Raw genomic sequence first — 24,641 nt, 5'->3', positions numbered from 1 at the left:
ATTTTTAGGTCACATGCAGAACAAATATATACATTGTGACATCAATAAATACTTTTAGAATTAACGAAAACAAAAAGATCTCAGGAGGTCTGTTTTACAATATGTTGTCCTCAATATTTCTTTTATTTTTTGCTAAGTGGACACTTTAAAGGGAAAAGCAATTATTCAATCTATTCTCATTCGTGTTACCATCACCCCCAAATTACAAAATTAATGTACATTTCTTCAGCTTTCATAGAAATCTATTGAACATTGTATCTCTGGACTTCTGCCAAAAGCCTATGTTGAAATGACCATGAAAAGAATATTGTGGCATCTTTCATTAAATTGCAATTTGGTGACATTTTTGTTTGTACAGTGTCCTTCATAATAAGATCTGTGAGGTAAATTTTCCTTTGAGTTCAATGTTAAGCAGTATTTGTTTCTTCTGAGCAACTGATTTATTTCAATTTAGTGGTCAGTAAGACTATGTAACTTACATTTCTCCTTTTACCAAGAAATCTTGAGTTAAGTTTTCTACTCGGTTTTAACATCTAGTCATTTTTTAGGTTTCAGGTAAATTATTCACCATCTCTACCCATTGTTTCCACTCCCACAAACTCATTCATAAACTAGCTTTTGTTCTTTCTCATTTTTAAGTGCCTCTGTACTTTATTATATGCTAACTCAAATTCAAATATTTTTAAAGAGTACAGATAAACAACTTTATATTGTCAAACTTAATATAACTTTTTTTCTTAATTTAAACCATTAGTGTAATTAAAGCTAATGCATTTGAATATATAATACAAAAGCTTAAATTTATCTCTTTCTAAACAATACTTGATCACAAGAGGCAAATGCTATGAATATGTGTTTATTTAGACATAATCTATTAACATACTGTAGTGGCAAGTATATGTGGTTGTTACCTCTAACTATGTCAAACTGCTCCAAATAGAAATATGTACACTATTAGTATGGGCTTTCCAAGTGACTCAGTGGTAGAGAATCCACCAACAATGCAGGGGATGCAGGTTCAATCCCTGGTTTGGGAAGATGCCCCAGAGGAAATGGCAACCTATTCCAGTATTCTTGCCTGAGAAATTCAGTGGACAAAAAGCCTGGTGGGCTATGGGGTCATGGGGTAGCAAAAGAATTGGACGTGATTTAGCAACTAAACAACAATGCTATCGGTACAATGCTATGCACTCCTAATACTCTGAAAAATTCCTTTAATTTTATAAACCATAGGGCTTTATATTTAAATTTAAAGAATCTCAATTGTTTTCTGGATTTATAGTCAGAAAAGAAACAAGTCTGACATATTTCTGGGTGTGGTTTCTAAAGTTTTTATCCCCTTTGATTAGCTGAATATTTGAAGTCATCTTGAAATATGAATCTTGGCAGTCCAGGGGTTATGGAAATCTTGTACTTGTCCTTGAGAAGACCCCAGTGAAGATCACTGTGGTAGAGTATTTATTCTCTGTGAATTAGCCTTATTCGTGCAACAGAAGGGCTTAGCTGTGGAAGCCACTATAAAACACCTGGGACACCCACACATCCAAATACAGCCATTTCAATCTGACTCTTTGGTTCTAATAAAATTAGGGGTAAAACCTTCTTCTAGTCACCATCATCTATGAACTCTGAATTGGCTATGTATGAGGAGAACATCAAGCACTAATGCCAGTGGTGGAAAGAACAAATACAAGAATAGAAATGAGAAGGAAGTACCCTCCAGGTGCTGCTACCAGATCATTTCCAGCCTCTGTGCAGTAAGTCAGGCCTCTCCTGGGTTGGTTACAAGTATACCACGGAAAAAAGCCAGCTCTAAAATTAATATTCTGCTGATAATTTGATCATTGCATAAAAATCGAGAAGGGATGAAATTACCTTCTCTTCCTTTTTGGACTTTTATTCAGGAATACATGTCATTTAAGCAACTCCATTCTTGCAAAAGGAAGTCAATCACACCTCCGAACTGTAAAACAACTAGAACAAATACATATGTTGAGAGAAGCATGTTCACGGGAGATTATCTGAAGGATATGAAATTAATCCACTCCTCTAGATAAGCAGTCACAAACTAAGATTGATTTAACCCACAGGAATACTTTGTTTGGCCCACAGTGTGTTTCTTTTAAATTTTAGCCAACACTGAAAAATAGTGAGATTTCAAATATTGAAGGTGGCAACAGTGTCCTTAGTGTCCCCACATGGCAACACCTGTTGGGATTGGGAAATGGCAGCTGCTCCCCATAGCTGGGGCAGAGGCTCTCCAGGTGATCATAGTCCAGAAAAGTCTGTGTTTGCCATGATATACAGAGAGTCTAAAATCAGAGAGGCCAGCAGAGAACTGAATGCCAGGAATGCATTACTACTGCCATTGCAGCGTCAGTATTGCTTTTACTAACTCCACTTTGGTGGCTGTCATCAGCGCTCAGCATGTGATCTGACTGTGGACTCACTTTGCTGGAATCTGGCCCTTTTCTTTTTTTTTAATAGTACCTGGAATTTGGCTCTTTCTTTCACAACATTAATAAAAATAAATCCTTTACTCTCCCACACAGATATCAAATTATTTATAAGCACTTTTCCTATCCCATCAGAAGAGTAAGATCTCAATTATAGTACTTCCTACCTTTTCATCATCTCATCACACCCCAGCACAGATAATACACTTGTCTACTACTGTAGACCTTGGTGATCATCCCCAAGAGGATTATGTATCCCCACCCACAGATGTCAGGTTTAGCCAATGGAATGTGAACAGATATGATATACACAATATCTGAGCAGAAGTTTTAAAAGACAGTGAGTTTCCACCAGCCATCTTTACCTGCCATCCCCAAAAAGCAATGCTCCTTCAGCCTAGGTCCTGAAATGAGGACACACATTACACCTACTTGAAGGCTGATGGAGCTGCAAGTAACTCAAATCCTACATGTAATATGAGCAAGTGACTAAGATTACCACCTTGGGAAATGAGTTCATCTTCACATGGCATTCAAACTCTGAATAATGTCACTCAATTCTCATTTCTAAGTATTCACAGAAGAAAATTAGCTGCTAATGAGGAACTATGAAAGAAAGAAGAATCTCTATTTTCTAAGGTCTTACAATCTGTAATATTGAAAAAAAAAACAACCAGCAACATTTGGAGATATTTGACTTTTGCCTTCAGAGAGACTACCACAAGTCAGTTCTTCTGGTTCCATCAGTGACAGAAAGATGTTGCTTAGAAACCCAAAAGGCAAACAGACATAGGAATAAGGGTAGTGTTACAGAAACTATCCTCAAGAAAAATCCTTGTTTTTGTCAGAAAGTGAATTTTTCTGAAGCCCTTGACTGTGTCAGGTACTATGGAGGGTTCCTAAATGGGCCAGGAGAGGTACACCTAACAATTGTTGCCACTGAGCAAGAACAGAAAAACAAAGGTTTCTTGAAATGTTGTTTAAAGCAAACTGGCTAATAATTTCACCTCCCATTCATTTACTAATAACTCCCAGGTCTTTATTTTCCAGTTGACTTTCACTTGTGTTCCAGACCTGCATTTGTAGCTTGCTGTTAATTGATGTACCTCAAACTCAACATGTTCAAAATCTCATTAGTCTTCTCCATATCATCTCCCTAATCTGCTTCTCTCCCTCTACTTCCAATCTTAGTGAACAGCATTGTACTTCTAATCATTAAAAAAAAAAAAAAGGCATCATCTTAGGACAGAGGCTGCAACCTATCTGCTTATTTACTGAAGTTGTTTATTTTGGTTCAGACAGAACTTAAAAAAAAAAAAAAACTTTGAGCCAACATATAAGATTTGGGAGATGTCACAGAAAAATAAGGATTTAGGGTTCTCTTTAAAAATCAGAAGATGAAACATCAGGCTCCACTTATACAGAACAATGGGCTAAAACTGAAGAGTAGATGTCCCATCTAGACTCAGGTAAGCTCTCATTTCAGCTAGTATTCATAACAGCCACAATGGGTGCTGAGGTTTCTTTGATTCATTTTTGTCAACTGTTTGGCTCTTGAGGCATCTGAGATTATGACTTGTGCTAAGTCCTTCTCCCCTCCATGCCTCCACCAAAACCATCAGCCAGTCCTACAGATTCCAGCATTTCTCCAATCCGTCTCCCTCTTCTTTATCTTAATTGCTACATTCTTAACTATGGGATCTCAAACAATGCTCATCTGGACTGCTGTTAACAGTTGAAATACCTCCCATTCCATTTGTCTAATGAATTCCCAAACTCCAGTGAAGTAAAGTGATGCAATGATCCTCTTGAAGGACTTCACTGGTTCTCCATGGCCCACAGGATAAAGTTCAAATTCCTCTAGTACATGGTACCAGGTCATTCATTCCTGATCTCTACCCACCACTCCAGTCTTAACTCATCGCGCTCCCACAGTGGTCTATACTCCAATACTTTGAAACAGTTCTGCTAACCAGGTGGATTATTTCCGTCCTCTACACCCTGCTGCTGTTTGTGCCTACAATATCTTCATCTCATCACTCAACCCACACAGCCACATTTGTAACTCCAGAGATTCCGTTCAACCATTAACTTCTTTTTGAAGACTTTTCCATCTAATTCTCAATTCTGCAGGCAGACGTGACCATTGCAGGCCACATCTATTCCTTTCTGTCCCCTATAAGACTGCTCTATTGACGACCAGGACATTTTATTGTGTCTATACTTGTGTCACTACTTGCTTGTATTAGACTGGGAGTCTGCCTCATTTGCCCTTATATTTCCAGACCCACGCTTGCTGCATACAGCTGCTTAATAAATATTGGCCTGAATGAATAAACAAATGATTGTGTCAAATGATTATCTATAGGTAGGCTGTTCTCTTAAACAGGTTGATCATCCACCTATAATTCTCTTTAAACCACTGATTTGCTTTTATCTGGAGATTATTCAAAGATTAAAATTTTTAGCTCAGTTCAAGAAAATTAATTCAATTTCTAAAATAGTAGGAGCTCAAATCAATGAAGTATATTTGTATTAACAATGTTTTCCCAGTATTATTCTTAAGAAAGATACCATATATTGCCTCTGACACCTGGAGGCAAATGATTGGTAAGTAATTTACGATTCAGATTAATTACACCATATGTAGGACACACATCAATGTGCCTTATGGGTATAGTTTATAAATAACACTAGGTTATAGCTATCAATCTTCTTAATGAGGAAAAAAGTACAAAAGGACCTTTAGAGAACGAATTATGAACCAACCAAACTTTTACAACATAAGGAGAACACAAATGGTACATCTCCAGGTAATACACTTTGTATTACTCTCCAGAAAGCCACATCAATGTAAAACTAAAGGTATCTAAGGCTCCAAATTCTTAGATAAAATCACACAAAAACACCTCTTTTGGAAATCTAAAGACAGTCATTCATTCGATAAATATTTATTGAGTACCTACTGTGAACTGGGCACTGTTCTAAACTTCAGGGATACTGCTGCCTTTTTAAATAAGACTAAAGGTTGGGGAAGCTAGTACAATACACCAGGGTGGAAGATAAAGGGAGCCCATGGCTGACTCTGTAGCATATCAGAACCAAATTTCAATTGGCTGGGGAACTGGATGATTTTTTACCCCCACTTTGAACCAATCCACATTTTGCAGCTGTCCTCATGAAATTTAGATTTTAGAGTGTGTTGGCTGGGGGGTGGGGGGGGTGGGTGAGGGGGAGGGCATAGGGCAGGTCAACAGTTAACCAAAAAAAAAAAAAGAAGAGCAAAATACAAAGTCTGTTCAGAGAGTAATAAGTCTGTAAGAGAAATAAATCAGGGAAGAGTCATGAGGAGTGCTGAGTGGTAGAGATGGAATTTAAAATACGGCGGCCAGGGAAAGCCTCACTGAGAAAGTGTTATTTAAGTAAAGAGCTGAAGAAAGGGAGGGAGCGGGCCATATGGATATGTGGTAGCAAGGCATTCCAGGAGAGGAAGCAACAGCAAATGAGGACACACATCCAGACATGCCTGGAAATTTCATGGAACAGCAAGGGAGTCAGTGGCCACTGTAGCTAGAGGAAAAGGGCAGGGAGGAGAATAGTAAATAGCAGATTCAAAGAGGGGTAATCTAGGGGAGGAAAGAGGCAGGATTGGAATATACAGGACGGTCCCCTAATCTGAAGGTCCAGTGCTCTCTTTTTATAACAAATGTTGTATATTCTTCCCTTATGTCCTGAAATTAACCTCACTGACGATAAAACTTATCTACACACCTAACTTCAAAAGAACTAATACAATACTGAACCTGTAATACAAATGAGAAATAAATGGAAGTAAGTTATAACAAAATTAATCTATTTCAATAGGTAAGTGTTTAGACATAAACACTGTAAAAGATAAAAATGCCACCTTTCTAACCACTGTAAATGCGACACCTACAAATGCAGAATGATAAAGGTGTGTTTTCTTTAAGCCTCAAAAGTCACCAATGGTGATGCTGATTCAATCTTTAAAATGCCTTTCTAAATGACAGACCTCTGGTAAAATTCTGAACACTCTAGAGTGTCATCTTCCCTCAAATTATATGATGGTTGCATTTCTGGAAAATCAAATGTACTTTAAAACCATGCAAAAACATTTTGTATGTTTATATAAATGGAGTTAGGTCTAGGTTCAGATCATTATAAACAGGTTTTTCACCTTCAAGAATGTCCAAAGGACATTCAAAAGTCATGCAGAAGACACACAAAGGGACTTTCTGCGATGATGAGAATGCTTTATACTTTGATTGTTGTGGTGGCTACAAGGGTATATACATGTGTCAAAACTGACCAAACTGCACAGTTAAAATGGCCCATTTTATTTTATATAAATTTTATCTCTAAAATTGATTTAAAAATCATAGAGTATAAGAAATGATTGTTTAAGGGAAGCTGTAGGATGGACTAGCAGGCTCAAACACACTAAATGCCACTCAATCAAGGTACATCGCAAAAGGTTTGCACAAATTTCCAAAACACACCCTAGTGAGCAATCCACATACACTGAGAATATAGCATGCTGTCTCTTAGTGGGATAGGAAGTAACTAGGAGGTTTTGAGCTGAGTAGTGATAGAATCTGACATATTTTATAAAGGACTGTTCTCACCTTTGAGGCAGACAGGCAAGGGCTGATGCAGAAAGACCAGTTAGAAGACTATCATAAAAGGCAGGCAAGAGAGGACAGTAGCTTAGCAAAGTGGTAAATCATTAGATGTATCAGAAAAAACCTTCACAAGTTTCCAACAGACCCCCAAAGGTAATGCAGGAAATAGAAAGAGCTCAAAAGATGTTCCTTAAATTAAAAAAAGTAAAGGGTAGTAATTTTCAATATTCTTAACCATACTCATATAACACTCCACACTTCATTATGCAATGTAATTTAAAAAAATTTTTGTGCCTCCAGCTTTATCATTTTATATCTAAATGTAATGAAACATGTTTCTGATGGAATGAGATTTAACAAAAAAAATTTTTTTAACTTTACCATAAAAAAGTATATTTCTTGCCTAAGTGAAATACTTTACCTTGGCTATTTCTATGATAATTTAGGTCTTGCAATACCATTAAGCTTAGTGAAATCTGAGAGTTTTTCTAAGTATAGAAATTTAGAAGGTTATGTTGGATTTGTTACAAGATTAGAACCTACTAAATCAAATTATATAAGCTTTGAGATCACAGATAATTTCTCATCTGTCTTGTTCTGTTAAAATTGGGGGACAGTTAATTGAGGGTTCTAGTTAGCTGACTCCATGTACACTAAAGTTTTATATTTAATATTTAAACATTCCCTTTAAAAATATCAGAAAAGCATTTTTGACTGAAATGATTTCTGAGGTTTGCTTCAAAATAATTCACTGGAGAGAGGGAATGGAAGGGAAGTAGACGAGATGAGACTGGTCACAGGCTGATAATTGTCAAAGCTGACAGATAAGTAACAGTAATTCATCTCACTATTGTCTTTTTTAATAAATTTAAAATTTTTCATAATGAAAAGTTTAAAAAAAGAAGGGTCCGATAACTTAGTATTTATTGAATAACCTCTATGTGTCCGACTTCTACTGGAGCTTGGGAGAAATTTATTAATTATGAGGATAAGATCTCTATGTTAAAGAGCTCACATCCCAGAGATATAAATAAACAGTTATGAAACAATGTAAAGACTAGAATATTGTTTTAAATGTATACAGTGCTATAGGATCAAAGAAGGAGTGATTAATTATTCCTGGTGAAATCACAGAATCTTCCCAGAGGACTGATGTTTAGACTGGGCCCTGAAGGTTAAATACGCTTTATCGGGGACAAAAAAAGGGGCAAGAAGCCTCCACAGAGAAAGTAACATAACTCCAGAAAATGCTCACACTAAGGCATTAAGAGAAAAACAACAGACAGTGAAGGAAAAAAAAAAGTGTGTGAAGAGAGTAAACAATAGTTGTATTTTTACCGCTAGTACCTAAAACAGTGACTAACAATATATTAGGTATTCAAAATTGAAAAAGAGATAGGATGGAAGTAGCAGAGAGCAGTGTTTTAGTGTTTTAAAACCCAAGGAAAAAGACAACCCATGGGATGGGAAAAAATATCTGCAACTCATATATACCTGATAGGGGTCTAGTAACTATAAGACAGAAAGAACTGCTATCACTCAACAGTGCAAAGACAAAGAATATAACTAAAAAGTGAACAAAAGACATGAACAGACATGCTTTCAAAGAAGATATACGAATAATCAAAAAGCGTAAGAAAAGATGCTCAACATCGATGATCTTTGGAAAATGCAAATCAAACCACAAGGTACCACTTCAAACCCACTAAGATCACTAGAAATTAGCAAAAGAAAAAAATATTTTTAAGGAAAATAGCAAGTGTTGGCAAGGATAAGGAGAAATTGGAACCCTTGTACATTGCTGGTGAGAATATAAAAAGGTGCAGCCACTGTAGAAAATAGGTTAGTGGTTCCTCAGAAAGTTGAACACAGAAGTACCATATGACCCAGCAATATTGCTCTACATACACGTACACACATGTTCACAGCAGCACCACTCACAATGGCCAAAGGTAGAAACAGCCCAGTCCTTAGATGAATGAATAAAGAAAATGTGCTGTATTATATACAAATCAGTCACAAAGACAAATACTGTGTGATTCCACTTGTGTGTGTGTGTAGGCTTCTGGAGAAGGGAATGGCAACCCAATCCAGTATTCTTGACTGAAGAATCCCATGGACAGAGGAGCTTGGCAGTGTTGCAAAGAGTCAGACACAACTGAGCAACTAACACTTTCACTTTTTCACTTTTATGATCTATGCAAAGAAATAGAGGAAAACAATAGAATGGGAAAGACTAGAGATCTCTTCAAGAAAATTAGAGATACCAAGGGAATATTTGATGCAAAGATGGGCACAATAAAGGACAGAAATAATATGGGCCTAACAGAAGCAGAAGATATTAAGAAGAGGTGGCAAGAATACACAGAAGAATTGTGCAAAAAAGATCTTCATGACCCAGATAATCACGATGGTGTGATCACTCACCTAGAGCCAGACAACCTGGAATGCAAAGTCAAGTGGGCCTTAGGAAGCATCACTACACACAAAGCTAATGGAGGTAATGGAATTCCAGTTGAGCTATATCAATTCTAAAAGATGATGCTGTGAAAGTGCTGCAGTCAATATGCCAGCAAATTTGGAAAATTCAGCAGTGGTCACGGGACTGGAAAAGGTCAGTTTTCATTCCAATCCCAAAGAAATGCAATGCGAAAGAAGGCACAACTACTGCACAACTGCACTCATCGCACACGCTAGCAAACTAATCCTCAAAATTCTCCAAGCCAGGCTTCAACAGTATGTGAACTGTGAACTTCCGATGTTCAAGCTGGTTTTAGAAAAGGCAGAGGAACCAGAGATCAAATTGCCAACATCCACTGGATCATTGAAAAAGCAAGAGAGTTCCAGAAAAACATCTATTTCTGCTTTATTGACTATGCCAAAGCCTCTGACTGTGTGGATCACAACAGGCTGTGGAAAATTCTGAAAGAGATGGGAATACCAGACCACCTGACCCGCCTCTTGAGAAATCTGTATGCAGGTCAGGAAGCAACAGTTGGAACTGGACATGGAACAACAGACTGGTTCCAAATCAGGAAAGGAGTACATCAAGGCTGCATACTGTCACCCTGCTTATTTGACTTATATGCAGAGTACATCATTGGTAATGCTGGGCTGGATGAAGCACAAGCTGGAATCAAGATTTCAGTGAGGAATATCAATGACCTCAGATATGCAGATGACACCACCCTTATGGCAGAAAGTGAAGAAGAACTAAAGAGTCTCTTGATGAAAGTGAAAGAGGAGTGTGAAAAAGTTGGCTTAAAGCTCAACATTCAGAAAACTAAGATCATGACATCTGGTCCCATCACTTCATGGGAAATAGATGGGGAAACAGTGGAAAGAGTGTCAGACTTTATTTTTTTGAGCTCCAAAATCACTGTGGATGGTAATTACAGCCATGAAATGAAAAGACACTTACTCCTTGGAAGGAAAGTTATGACCAACCTAGACAGCATATTAAAAAGCAGAGACACTATTTTGCCAACAAAGGTCCGTCTAGTCAAGGCTATGGTTTTTCCAGTAGTCATGTATGGATGTGAGAGTTGGACTATAAAGAAAGCTGAGTGCCGAAAAACTGATGCTTTTGAATAGTGGTGCTGGAGAAGACTCTTGAGAGTCCCTTGGACTGCAAGGAGATCCAACCAGTCCATCCTAAAGGAGATCAGTCCTGGGTGTTCATTGGAAGGACTGATGTTGTAACTGAAACTCCAATACTTTGGCCGCCCAATGTGAAGAGCTGACTCATTTGAAAAAGACCCTGATGCTGGGAAAGAGTGAAGGCGGGAGGAGAGGGGTCGACAGAGGATGAGATGGTTGGATGGCATCACTGACTAGATGGACATGACTTTGAGTAAACTCTGGAAGTTGGTGATGGACAGGGAGGCCTGTTGTGCTGCAGTCTATGAGGTTGCAAAGAGTCGGACACGACTGAACTGAACTGAACTGATAATCCACTCTGTTTCTGTGGTATTGATCATATTACCTCCTCTTTCATTTCTGATTTTGAGTCTTTTTTTTCTTGGCAAGTCTCTAAGAACTTCTCAATTTTGTTTATCTTTTCAAATAACCAGCTCTTCATTTCATTGATCTTTTCTATTTTTTTAATTTATTTATTTGTTAATTAAAGGATAATCACGCTACAGAATTTTGTTGTTTTCTATTAAACCTCAACATGAATCAGCATCAGCCATAGCTATACATATATCCCTTTCCTTCTGAACCTCCCTCCCATCTCCTTCTATTGTCTTTTTAGTCTCATTTTAATTTACTCCTGCTCTAATTGTATTTCCTTCCTTCTACTAACTTTGAGCTTTGTTCATTCTTCTTTTTCTAATTCCTTGAAGTGTAGATTATGTTGTTTGACAACTACCATATTACTTATATCTGAAATCTAAAATATGACACAAGTTCATTTGTGTCATATTTTAGATTTCAGAAGGGCAGGGCTTCCCTCATAGCTCAGTTGGTAAAGAATCCACCTGCAATGCAGGAGTCCCTGGTTCAATTCCTGGGTCGGGAAGATCCCCTGGAGAAGGAATAGGCTACCCACCCCAGTAGTCTTGGGCTTCTCTCGTGGCTCAACTGGTAGAGAATCTGCCTGCAATGCGGGAGACCTGGGTTCAATCCCTGGGTTGGGAAGATCCTCTAGAGGAGGAAAAGGCTATCCACTTCAGTATACTGGCTTGCAGAATTCCAGGACTGTATTGCCATGGGGTCGCAAAGAGTCAGACATGACTGAGTGACTTTCCCTTGCACTGTGAAACAGAAAGAGGCTCATAGATATAAAGAACAAATTTGTGGTTGCCAATGGGATGGGGGAGTGGTGTAGGGATGGATGGGAGTTTGGGATTAGCAGATGCAAACCATTACATATAGAATGGATGAATAATAAGGTCCTACTGTATAGCACTGGGAACTATATTGAATATGCTATAATAAACCATAATGAAAAAGAAAAAAAACTAAAGTTAGGTTGTTTAAGACTTTCTTAATTCTTGAGAAAGGCATTTATTGCTTTGAACTGCCATTTTAGAACTACTCTTGCTGCACCCTATAAATTTTGGTATATTCTTTTTCCATTTTCATTTGTCTCAAGGTATATTTTTATATATTTTTTAATTTCTTCTTTGACCCTTCGGTTGTTCAGTAGCATGTTGTTTAACCTCCACATTTTTGCAAGTCTTCCAGTTTTCTTCATGTTATTTATTCTAGTTTCAAGGGCTTCCCTGGTTGCTCAAATGGTAAAGAACTGCATACAATGCAGAAGACCTGGGTTCGAGATCCCCTGGAGAAGGGAATGGGAACCCACTCCAGTATACTTCCCTAGGAAATGCCACAAAGGAGCCTGGTGGGCTATAGTGCATGAGGTTGCAAAGAGTTGCATATGACTGAGCAACTAACACTTTCACTTTCATACCATTGTGGTTGGAGAAGATGCTTGATATGATTTCAGTCCTCTTAAATGTATCAAGACTTGCTTCGTGCCCTAATATATGATCGATATTAGAAAGTATTCCACGTGCACTTGAGAAGAATGTATTCTGTTGCTTTTGGATGGAATACAGATCATATGTAAACACCTGTTAAGTCTATCAGGTCTAGTATGCTGTTCAAGGTCAAGGTGTTTATTTATTGATGTTTTGTCTCAAAGATTTATCCATTGATGTAAGTGGGATACTAAAGTCACCTACTATTATTGTACTATATATTTCTCCCTTTAGCTATGCTAATATTTGCTTCCAAAATTTAGGTGACCTATGCTTGGTGCATAAATATTTATAAAATGTTTTATCTTTCTGTTGGATTGACCCTTTATCATTATGTAATGTCTTTCTTTGTCTCTTATCACATTCTTTGTTTTAAATTCTATTTTGTCTGATATAAGCATAGCTATTTCACCTTACTTTTGGCTTTCATTTGCATGGAAAATATACCTTCACTTTCAGTCTGTGTGATTCTCAACATTTAAAGTGAGTCTTTTGTAGAGTATATAGATGGATCTTTAAAAAAAGAAAAAATACATTTAGCCATTCAGTCTTTTGATTGGAGCATTTAGTCCATTTTCAAAGTAATTATTGAAAGATATGTGTTTAGTGCCATTTTGTAAATTATTTTCTGACTGTTTTTGTAGTTCCTTTCTGTGCCTTTATTCTTCTCCTGCTCTCTTTGACTGTAGGTTAAATTTCTTTAATGGTATGTTTATATTCATTTCTGTTTATCTTTTGTGTATTTACTCAAGATTTTTGCTTTGTGGTTACCATGAAGCTTATATATAACAACTTTAATCTATAAAATTCTAAGTAAAAATAACTTAAGTTTGATCCAACTGTTAAGCTTGTTATTACTTCTCCCACCACATTTTAATGTTTTTGATGTCACATTTTACATCTTTTTCTCTTGCATATCCCTTGTAACTAATTTTTTTTTACTACTTTTGTCTTTTAACCTTCACACTAGCTTTATAAGTGATTAATTCACTATCTTTACTATATATTTGCCTTTCCAGTGAGATTTATTTTCATGTGCTCTTGTTATTAATTAGCACCCTTTCTTTTTAGCTCAAAGAATTTCCACTGGTATTTATTTTAAGACCAGTTTAATGGTGATGAACTCTAGCTTTTGCACATATGGAAAACGCTTTCTCTCTCCTTCACTTCTGAGTGAGCTCTGCTGCTATGTATAATATTCTTGGTTAGAAGTATTTTTCTTTCAGCACTTTGAATATATTGTGCCATTCCTTTATAGCCTGCAAAGTTTTTGTTGAAAACTCTGGGAAGTCTTACGGGGGTTTCCTTGTGTGTAGCAAGTTAGTTTTCTCTTGCTACTTTTAAGATTCTCTAACCTTTATTTTTTGGAGAAGGAAATGGCAACCCACTCAAGTGTTCTTGCCTGGAGAATCCCAGGGACATGGGAGCCTGGTTGGGCTGCCGTCTATGGGGTCGCACAGAGTTGGACATGACTGAAGTGACTTAGCAGCAGCAGCAAGTCTTTACTTTATTTTTGACATTTAAAGTATAGCATGTCTTGGTATGTGGGCCTCTTGATTTCCCCTCATTTGGAACGCTGGGATTTCTGGATTTAAATGTCTGTTTCCTTCCTCAGGTTAGAGAACTATTTAGCCATTATTTCTTCAAATAAGATTTCTGCCCCTTTCTCTCTTCTCCTTTGGGAGCTCAATGATACAAATGTTAGTCTGTTTGATGTACCATTAGTTCCTTAAGCTATATTCACTGTGCTTCTCTGATTGGGTGAGTTTCACTGCTCTATCTTTGAGTTGACTGATCTTTTTTCCTGCTTCATCTAGTCTGCTCTTAAACCCAGCTAGTGTATTTTTCAGCTCAGTCATTGGATTCTTTGCTCTGTGACCTTTTTTGGTACTTTCTTACATTTGCCATCTCTTTGTTACATTTTCACTGTGTTCTCTCCAGATCAGAGAGCACCTTTATAACCATTAATTTCAACTCTTTATCATAAAAACTACTTATCTCCACTTCATTAATGTTTTGTTTTCCTGAGGGTTCATTTTTTTCTTTCATTTGGAACATATTCCTTTGTTTCTTCATTTTGCGTGACTCTGTGTGTTGGTTTCTAATAGCAGATGAAACCATCTCTCCCAGTCTTGAAGGTGTGGCCTCAAGTAGGAGATGAAATTTGCTGTTTCATTTCCTCTTGCCTATCTCTCAAATCTTTGTGCTTGACCAAGCAGACTTCTTATATTTCTAATAGGTCCCAGTTGTTAAGTATGTGACAAGATCTTCCAGTGTCCCAAAGTGGAAGATCTCAGCACCTCGATTTAGGCTGTTTGGAAGTGAGACATTCAAGTATCAGTTTTTAAATGTATGCAAATGTATACAGTCCTGTAGGACCACAAGTGTAAGTCCCACTGGCCACCATAACCAGATGATCTGAAGGGGTCCCTAGGTGGCACTTGCAAATATCAGGGCTCCAGACAAGTGTATGAAGTCTTTGCTGGATGATACTGATTAACTGAAGCAAGGCACAGGGAAACAGCCCAGATGGCATGACAAGGCAAGGCCTATGTTTCTTGACGGCAGATCTACATGCCACAAAGTGTGGCCAAACCTGAAGACTGCTCCTCAGACTGAAAATCCAAAATAAACAAAGAGGCCTCCTTCACAGAAATGCTGGGGGGTGTGTCTCAGTCTATACTCTGTACAGTGCCTTGCGGGTATAACTTGCCAAAGAATTGCCACAGTGCCATGGGACCCAGAAATGCAAGCTTCCTGGCTATCAGAGCCAGGCAATGAAGAGACATCCCAGACAGCAGACACCCAACTGGTGCCAAGAGACATAAAGATCAGGGTACTAAGTATATATAAAGTGTCTCTTCCCTCCAGGAGACAGTAAAACACTTTAAAGTGTACAGTTCAGTGATATTAGGTATATTTACATTGTTGTTAAAATCTTGCAAATCAAAACTTAAACCCAATAAACAACTGCCCTTCCCCCTACTCCTAGACTCAGGTAACCACCATTCTAGTTTATGTTTCTATGAATTTGACAATTTTAGATACCTCATATATAAGTGGAATCACTATTTATTTTTTCTAGTTTTATTGAGAAATAGTTGACATGAATCACTGTGTAGGTTTAAGGTGTACAGCATGATAGTCTGATTTATATATATTGTGAAATGATTACCACAAGGTTTAGCTAACATCCATCATCTCATAAATACAATAAAAAGAAAAAGAAAATAGTGTTTCTCCTTGTGATGAGAACTCTTAGGATTTACTCTTCTTTCTACAATTTTCCTATATATCATCAAAGTGTTAACTACAGTCATCATATTGCATAGCATATCTCTATACTTATTTATGTAATAACTGGAAGTTTATATAGTTTGAATACTTTCTCTAGTCTCCCCTCCCCACACCTCTGCCTCTGGTAACCACAAGTATGAACTCTTTTTCTATGAATTTGTTTTAGATTCCATATATAAGTGAAATAATACAGTATTTCTCTGTTTCTGTCCACAATTTATCTTTAATTTAAAATAACAGCAGTCACTGAATAAAAGGGATTTTTTTGCCTGTTTTATTTTGTGGCTTTTTGCTGACAGTTGAACCTGAGTCCAACCAATATACTGGATGGATTTTATACATGGTGCAGTCATATGTTACAGTCCTTGTTAACAACCCATTCCTGAATACAGGAACTAAAAGTCATCATGTGAAAGGATCAGACTGGTTCCAAATAGGAAAAGGAGTACCTCAAGGCAGTATATTGTCACCCTGCTTATTTAACTTATATGCAGAGTACATCATGAGAAACGCTGGTCTGGAAGAAGCACAAGCTGGAATCAATATTGCCAGGAGAAATATCAATAATCTCAGATATGCAGATGACACCACCCTTATGGCAGAAAGTGAAGAGGAACTAAAAAGCCTCTTGATGAAAGTGAAAGAGGAGAGTGAAAAAGTTGGCTTAAAGCTCAGTATTCAGAAAACTAAGATCATGGCATCTGGTCCCATCACCTCATGGGAAATAGATGGGGAGACAGTGGAAACAGTGTCAGACTTTATTTTTGGGGGCTCCAAAATCACTGGAGATAGTAACTGCAGCCATGAAATTAAAAGACGCTTACTCCTTGGAAGGAAAGTTATGACCAACCTAGACAGCATATTAAAAAGCAGAGACACTATTTTGCCAACAAAGGTCTGTCTGGTCAAGGCTATGGTTTTTCCAGTGGTCATGTATGAATGTGAGAGTTGGACTGTGAAGAAAGCTGAGTGTCGAAAAATTGATGCTTTTGAACTGTGATGTTGGAGAAGACTCTTGAGAGTCCCTTGGACTGCAAGGAGATCCAACCAGTCCATCCTAAAGGAGATCAGTCCTGGCTGTTCATTGGAAGGACTGATGCTGAAGCTGAAACTCCAGTACTTTAGCCACCTCATGCGAAGAGTTGACTCACTGGAAAAGACCCTGATGCTGGGAGGGATTGGGGGCAGGAGGAGAAGGGGACGACAGAGGATGAGATGGCTGTATGGCATCACCGACTTGATGGGCATGAGTTTGAGTAAACTCCGGGAGTTTGTGATGGACAGGGAGGCCTGGCGTGCTGAGATTCATGGGGTCACAAAGAGTCAGACACGACTGAGCGACTGAACTGAACTGAACTGTAGTTAGCATTTATTGTTATCCTATTCAGCCTTTGTTGCGTAACACTGAAGCTTCAAGAGAGTTGAGAATCATCAGGGTTTTGATTTCATTTCTGCCATCTATATGATTTTGGGCAAATCATTTCATTTCTTTAAGCTTAGGCATCCTTACTAGTATTCTAATGTATAAATAAGGATAGAGATGATATTATCCAGCTTGCTTACTTTAGGGCAGAGTTATGAGAATAAACAAGGAGTACAATATTAAAAAAAAAAACAAAACCTCTTGACACATAACTTTAGAAATGCATTTTATTTAAAAATTCCATCCTTTCCAAATTTCTTTCCACTTTTATATGCCTTTCTTCTAAAAGTCTTATTCTACTATAGACTAAAGAAGATATGCTCCTTTTGCATCCAGTTCCCTATAAACTGAATTTCTTATTTCAATAATAAACTCACATGTTAAAAAATGGTGAACATAGGACTTCCCTGGTGGTCCAATGGTTAAGAATCCGCTCACCGATGCAGGGAACATGGATTTGCTCCCTGGTCTGGGAATATCCCACATGCTGCAGAGCAACTAAACTGTGCGCCACGACAAGTGAAGTGCACCTAGAGCCCATGTTCTGCAACAAGAGAAGCCACCACAGTGAGAAATTCACACACCTCAACTAGAGAGTTGCTTGCGACAACTAGAGAAAGACTGCATGCAGCAATGAAGACCCAGTTCAATGAAAAAAGAAAAAAAAAGATGTAAAGAGCTTTGTTGCTATAACTAAGTCTAGGGATGGGGGAGTAAAGAATACCAGAAATAAAGTAGAGAAGAATTTCCCTCTCTTCTTTCTTATCCATGCTCCCATAACTTATCAGCTACTAGTCCTTAAGTTTGAGAGTAGAGAGAAGACTGAGGACTGGAGCATGAAATGAAAGGTTAATATTAGAAGTGCTACTTTAGGAGACTCTTAGGAATGGGTTTGATTCTTTATCTGTAGTTTCACTTATACCAGGTATAAAAGCACTGTGACTCAGTGCTTTTATGCAACAAGCTGGAAACTCAGGACCTGTGGCTTCTGGTCATGCACCTGACATTTGTTTTTCACATGAGCTACTCAGGTTCACTCCCATGTTTTATTCAGTTTTTCATCTATTAATGAATCAGAGATGCCAAATAACTTCCCAGGTAATAGAAAAAAACCAGAACTCACATAGAGCTACAACTATGAAAGCTATAACAAGGGCAGTTTTTATGAGAACAGACATAACAACATGACAAAAGTTTAAATTTCTATATAGATATAAAGCATTACTTCCACCTGAGCTAGAAGGGGAAGGAACACTATGAATATGAAATAGATATATAATCCTGAACTCTCTTTCAGATTATTAGTTTTAAACTCCCACTAAAATCTTCACAAAAGTACTAAGGGAGATCTTTTAAAACATTATTTGGCTTTCTTCTCACCCCTCACATATTTACCCACAGTGAAGGTTACTATTGAGTAGGGAAAGAGCCAAAGAAGAGAGGTTGGGGCAAAAAAGTAAAAGATCTGGAAATCATTAAATCTTTCTTTCAGTTCAGTTCAGTCGCTCAGTTGTGTCCAAACTCTTTGCGACCTCACGAACTGCAGCACGCCAGGCTTCCCTGTCCATCACCAACTCCCAGAGCTTGCTCAAACTTATATCCATCCAGTCGGTGATGCCCTCCAATCATCTCACCCTCTGTTGTTCCCTTCTTTGTTTAACCAGTTCTTTTTTTTTTTTTTAACCAGTTCTTATTTTGTGTTTTCTATAAGTAAGTATGAGGCGTAGTACGCTAATTCTGAAACACATCGTGTTAAGACTGCACCAGCTAGCATTTCTAGAAGATGAAACTAAGGCTTAAAGTCAAGGTTAAGTGATTTTCCCTGAGTTAAGAAATGTAATGGGCTTTTGAATCTTCATCTCTCTCATTTTAGAGCCCATGATCTTTATTACTGCCCTACTGTATTTCAGGAAAAGCAGAATTGACCACTGGAATAAATGTTAACAGAACCTGCCTTAGAAAGTGCAAGGAAATTAAGCTGTCCCAGAGATTCTCCCCCTCTCTCCCCTCTTACACACGCGTGTAAGGTGACATCTTTACTATTTCTGTATGCTTACTTCATGCTCCTTTCTTGACTAACCGGATTCTCCGTACTTCCTACTCTTCTCACAGGCTTTGTCAAACCCCTAATTCTACCCCAGGGCATTCAGCTTCTGCCCTTGAGCTCAATGACTTACTCTCTCTAGGTTTTAAGTTCCAGTTCTCAACAGTGAGAACAGACACTCCCAGATCACATTCCTACATCAGGTCAAGGCTGCTGGCCAGTCAACATGGGTTGGTTAACCTGGGTCAAGCGCCCAAATCCTTGGCTGTGGATGAGTAGAGCAGTCACATTCCTTGGGAACTGTGGTATAAGTAGGTGGATATTCTGAAACAGCTTGTGCCATTTTAAAACATCACCCAGACAAGATGTGCTTCCTCCTTTTTTGTGTGTTTCTATTAAAGATACTGCCATTCTTCCTATTGCCTAGACTGAAAGTCTAAACATTTTTTAATTAAATAGATTTAACTTTGTTTGAAAAGTAATGCACACACATCCTAAAATACTCAGAATATAACAGAGTATGCTCATTGGAAGTTGTATCCTTTCTACCAAAGATTCTCAAGGTCCTCCTAGAGGCAATCATAGCTAACAGTTTTTGAAGTATATTTTGGAAAAATTCTATGCATGTTCAAGCATTTTATTCATATTTTATCCACATTCCATTTTACATAAATAGAGGAATAACATGAACGCAATGTGTGCCAAGCTTTTCTCACTTAATAAGCAGATTCTGAAACCTATTTGACCTCAACACAGACTATTTTTTTCATTTTTTAATGGCTTCATAGAACTTAAATATGCCATTTTTTTTTAACCAGTGCTCTTTTGATAGGCAGGTACACTGTTTTCACTCTTGCCATTACAAATAAGCCTGTATAAAGTACATATGCTTGTACACAGCTCTAAATATTATCAACAAATTTTTTAGTCAAAGTATGCATGACATTTTCATTTTGATACATTTATGGGTTTGATCCTTGAGTTGTAAAGATCCCCTGGAGAAGTAAATGGCAACCCACTCCAGTATTCTTGCTTGGAGAATCCCATGGACAGAGGAGCCTGGTGGGCTACAGTCCAAGGGGTTGCAAAGAGTAGGACATGAGTGAGTGACTAACACACTCACACACATGGCCAAATTGGGCTTTTCTGGTTGTTGAGATGGGAAAGAATCTGCCTGCAACATGAAAGACCTGGGTTTGACCCCTGGGTTGGGAAGATCCCCTGAAGAAAGGAATGGCAACCTATTCCAGTATTCTTGCCTGGAGAATTCCATGGACAGGTGTCTCACAGGCTATAGTTAATGGGGTATGCGGTTGCAGAGACCACTGAGCAACTCACACACACACACACACACACACAAGGGCAAACTGCTTCCAAAGATGGTGTGCCAGTTTCTCACACCATCTGTGCAAAAGTCTCCATTTGTCCATACCATGCACAGCCTCGTGTTCTGTCAAACTTTCTGATCTCTTCTAATCTGGCAATTTTAGTTATTTTAAAATTTCACCTTCTTTTTTGCCCACTAAATCAGTCACTGAGTTCTGTGAGTTCTTTCATTCTCTCTCACCTCCTTCTGAGTCTCTGTAATTGCAGTGCTATGATCTTAGTTTCAGCTTTTGTTGTGTCATGTATTGCCTCCCAAAAGTGTTCATTCCATTCTCTCCCCTTATTACCTCACAACTTACTCATACATGGCCAGAAAGACCTGAAATCCATAAGGGTACTTTAGCTTTCCCTAACCTACATGAGATGCCAAAGGTAGCTGTTGAGATCTGGAGACACTCGTGTTGCGAGAGAGAGAGAGAAACTTGTAATAAGAAAAATTAAAAACAAAAACAAAAAAGCCCCAGCAAAACCATCAGCCAAAATAGGGCTGGATAACTCAAACAAGTTAACACTTTCCACCCCACTGTCACTAGACTGATATAGTTTGTCCAGCATATAGTCTTTATCAATCTGATTTGCACATTCTTCTGACATATCAAAAGTAGAGGCAGTCCTGATCATCTGCCCATTTCTCTGCTCACAGTCTAATTTCTTGCCTAGTTCTAGGGGAAAAGGGTACCCTACAGTGAGCTATACTGGTGGATGAGCGAATCCAGATCTTAATCTTTCCTCATATCCAGTGAGTCTCAATAATCTGATTAAAATACTCCAGATCCTTGTTTGAAAAGCTCACCTCAGAAATTAAACTATTCCTCTAAGGGAACTCTTTTTTTAAATATAGGACAAAACTGTATCTTTTTATATGCACATACCTGTATCCAAATGCACAGGAAGACATTTGGAAGGACACATCTGGAAGTGGTTCTTTCTGAGAAGAAGAGTAGATTGGTATGTATCAGTTGTATTATTTTAAAAAGAAATATTTTTCTTTAAAACAAATAGGAAATTGGATCTTGCTACTCACACCTGTTTTCTTCAAGTTTATTATTAAATTCCACGGTGCTTCTAAACACTCATCTGGGAAACGGGGCTTGCTACTGATATTTATTTTAACCGAATTGCCTAACCAATCTTATCTGGAAAAAGCGTTGTTTGTGGGTATAGTGAAAAAAAGAAAGTGACCTAGAGAAGTTCATGGATCAGGTCTTCCACTTCAGTCACATTATCACGTTTACGCTCCTTAGTGAGAGGTAACATGGTGCGGGTGAGATAAAAAGGATCTGAGTTCTAGCTTGGGCTCTGCTAAGAATATACTGGGGGACCATGAGCAAACACTTTCATTGTAAAATGGTGAATGAGACTAGGACAGACTTCTTTGATTACTAGAAGACTTACAAAGATGCATTCTATGGTAAAAATTATTATTTTTCAGTTATTATTTATATAATTTATATTATATAAATTATATAATTTATATAATAAAATTATTATTCAGTTCTGAGTTGCTCCGAATCTAAAGGCGAGACAAATTCTCTCCAATTCAGCAAACATGTGTGGTATGTATTAGGACACACTGTGAATCTCAGGCGCTCATTCACCAGGTTTTAGACTGATTTTCAAAAAAGCAAAAAAGTCCTCTCACTGAAGAAGCGCTTCGTTTCTCTTGGCCGTAGCCATTGCCCAAAGTGCCAAGATCTAATTGCCGTCAACATTAAGATGAAGACGTACCTGCTGCGAACGAGAAGACACTACAGTTCCCAGCATGCCTCTCTTCCCACCGCCGCCCTCTCCCGCCCCTACTCCTGGACTCTTGCCGGCCGGGACTTGCAGTCCCAGCCCACAGCTAGCGGCGGCGCGAAAGCAGTCTAGAAATGTGCTTTTTCCACAAAAAGGCGGGGAGACCGCAGTTTCCAACTCAAGTCCTACTCCACCTGACTAGGGTCTGCCCGGCGGAGTCGAATTCCCTCCAACCACCTCTCTTAAGACCTGCAAACTGCTGTGGCGGAATCACGCCCCGGAAATGAGGTCAAGCCTCCCAGCTGACGGCTGAAGCGCCTTCCAGCCACTCCTAGCCCGGCTAGGACCGGCGGGGCGGGCTTGGGGGCGTGGCAAGCGGGCGCGGCTCAGCTCGGCGTAGCCCCGGGGATCTAGCCGCTGCGCGGGGCCGCGCGTCTGGGTGGCGGCGGGGGCGCGCCCGTGGAGAGTGGCGGCTGCGGTTGCTAGTCGGGAGGGAGGGAAGGAGGAACCGGGAAGGGGTTGGGGGGGCAGGGCGATCGGAGAGCCGTGTTCCTAAGGCGGTGGCTGCGTCTCCGACGGAGCAGGAGCAGGGCGGGGAAGGAGGATGGAGCAAGCTGGGGGTTGGGGTTGGCGCTAGCCGCTGCGGCTCGGCTACTACTGTGGGAGAGTGGCTGCTCCTGGAAGTTGTAGGATCGAGAGCCGGGCCGGTGCCGCCGGTGCCGCCGCTGCCTTGGGCGGTAGGGAGGAGCAGGGAGCGTCAGGGGTCGGGAAAGACGGGACGGGTAGTGGGGGCGAGCTGGGGAAGACTGAGCGGGCTCTGCGCCGGGCGGGCGGGCGGCGGGGGGGCCAGCGACCGCAGCCGGGGGGACGCGGGAGGATGGAGCAAGTGGAGATCCTGAGGAAATTCATCCAGAGGGTCCAGGCCATGAAGAGTCCGGACCACAATGGGGAGGACAACTTCGCCCGGGACTTCATGGTGAGTCCCTCCCCTTGCTGTTGCCTCCTCTCACCGGCATCCGAGCCTACTGCCGCCTCGCCCGCCCGGCCCGGCCGCCAGCGCTTTGTGTGCGGCTGTAAGGAGACGGGCGGAGGGGGCGCGCGCCAACCCCAAGGGCCGGGGTGGATTCGGAGGCTGGGAGGTGAGATCGCCCCTCGTCCTCCTTTCCTCTCGTCCTGCGATCGCGGCCCCTTCCACCCGCGTCTTGGACGCGAAGACAGAGGCCGCTGGCCAAGCCCGCACTCAGCGCCGCCGCCCGCGACCACCTATTGTTTCTCGGGCTGGGAGCGGGAGGCGAATGAGGCGCAGGCCGGTGGGCTCTTCTCATCTCCCCATCCAGTCTGCTCCTCCTGGGAGGGTCGAGGCAGGAAGGAGAGCGGATAGCGCCGGACTGAGGAACGGGGCTATTAAGGTTGCATTTAACTCGTGGGGTCCCTTTGCTCAAGCTGGTCTCAAAAGAGGGCAAGGTAGGACTTTTTGCTCTTTCTGGGTTCGCAGTATCTCCAATGCAAGAGAAAGGATAGTCCATAGGAAATCTCGTGGTATGTTCGATTTCCATTTACTGCCGTCCTGTCTCCTGTCTCTTGAGACCCAGGTTTTAGATGGTGTAGGGGGTCAACGTGATTTGAGGTTGAGGGGTAAGTGTGCGTAGAGGCAGGGCGTGGGGGTGGAGGGTGCGTGGTTATCCTGAAGGAAGCCTACTTCAGACTCCCTAGGGGATACTGCCGAAGGCGGAGGGGATGTGACTATCACTTCCTATCCGGGGTGGGGGTGGGGAACTTGGGAACAATAGTCCTGGTGGGGCGGAGGCGACTGTACGGGCTGAAGCCCTGAACTGGGAGATAACCTTCGTAGTCTCCCCACCCCCCTTCCGACATCCCCCTCCCCCTCCCGCCCTTTGCTTGTACTGGCGGGCTGGAGAGGAGGTTAAAAGTCTTGGTCGTGGAATTGCTCTCGAGCCATCACTACGAGGGGGTCAGATCCGAAGGCGTGGGACCAGAAGTCGACTTCCTCCGTTGCCACCCCCCCTCCTTTATTTTTCTGCTGGACAATGTTCCCTTTAGGGTTGTTTCTCGGTTTAGGAGGCGGTGGTTGCGGCGCTGCTCCTACGGATATTGCGCAAGACTGGGGCGTTGGAAACCCTGGAGGTCTGGGGAATGGAAAAGGAA

The 24,641-nt window shown here is 40.1% G+C and overlaps 1 protein-coding gene and 1 long non-coding RNA gene across 4 annotated transcripts in view; one reads left to right on the top strand and one right to left on the bottom strand.

Annotated features, from left to right (window-relative positions):
• LOC122438270 overlaps nt 1–22,736 on the bottom strand; it is a 72,137-nt gene extending 49,401 nt beyond the window's left edge. Inside the window, exons 1-3 of the long non-coding RNA XR_006268507.1 lie at nt 22,467–22,736; nt 21,611–21,666; nt 1,876–1,974 (exon numbers count right to left, since the gene is read on the bottom strand). This is a non-coding gene — a long non-coding RNA (uncharacterized LOC122438270). The remainder of the gene's footprint in view (nt 1–1,875; nt 1,975–21,610; nt 21,667–22,466) is intronic.
• Nucleotides 22,737–22,991: 255 nt separating this feature from the next.
• PTPN12 (protein tyrosine phosphatase non-receptor type 12) overlaps nt 22,992–24,641 on the top strand; it is an 85,540-nt gene continuing 83,890 nt past the window's right edge. The window contains exon 1 of one of the 3 annotated variants that reach the window (XM_043462946.1): nt 22,992–23,451. In XM_043462946.1, coding sequence (XP_043318881.1) covers nt 23,353–23,451 — 99 coding nt within the window. In that variant the 5' untranslated portion in view covers nt 22,992–23,352. Of the gene's footprint in view, nt 23,452–23,595; nt 23,615–24,245; nt 24,621–24,641 lie in introns of those variants that run through there. The other 2 variants (XM_043462949.1, XM_043462948.1) reach the window with 2 other exon arrangements.

This window comes from Cervus canadensis, chromosome 3 (genome assembly GCF_019320065.1).
Source record: "Cervus canadensis isolate Bull #8, Minnesota chromosome 3, ASM1932006v1, whole genome shotgun sequence".
NCBI classification, from domain to species: domain Eukaryota; kingdom Metazoa; phylum Chordata; class Mammalia; order Artiodactyla; family Cervidae; genus Cervus; species Cervus canadensis.
The sequence above is the reverse complement of the archived record's forward strand: the minus strand, read 5'-3'. Positions and strand labels throughout refer to the sequence as shown.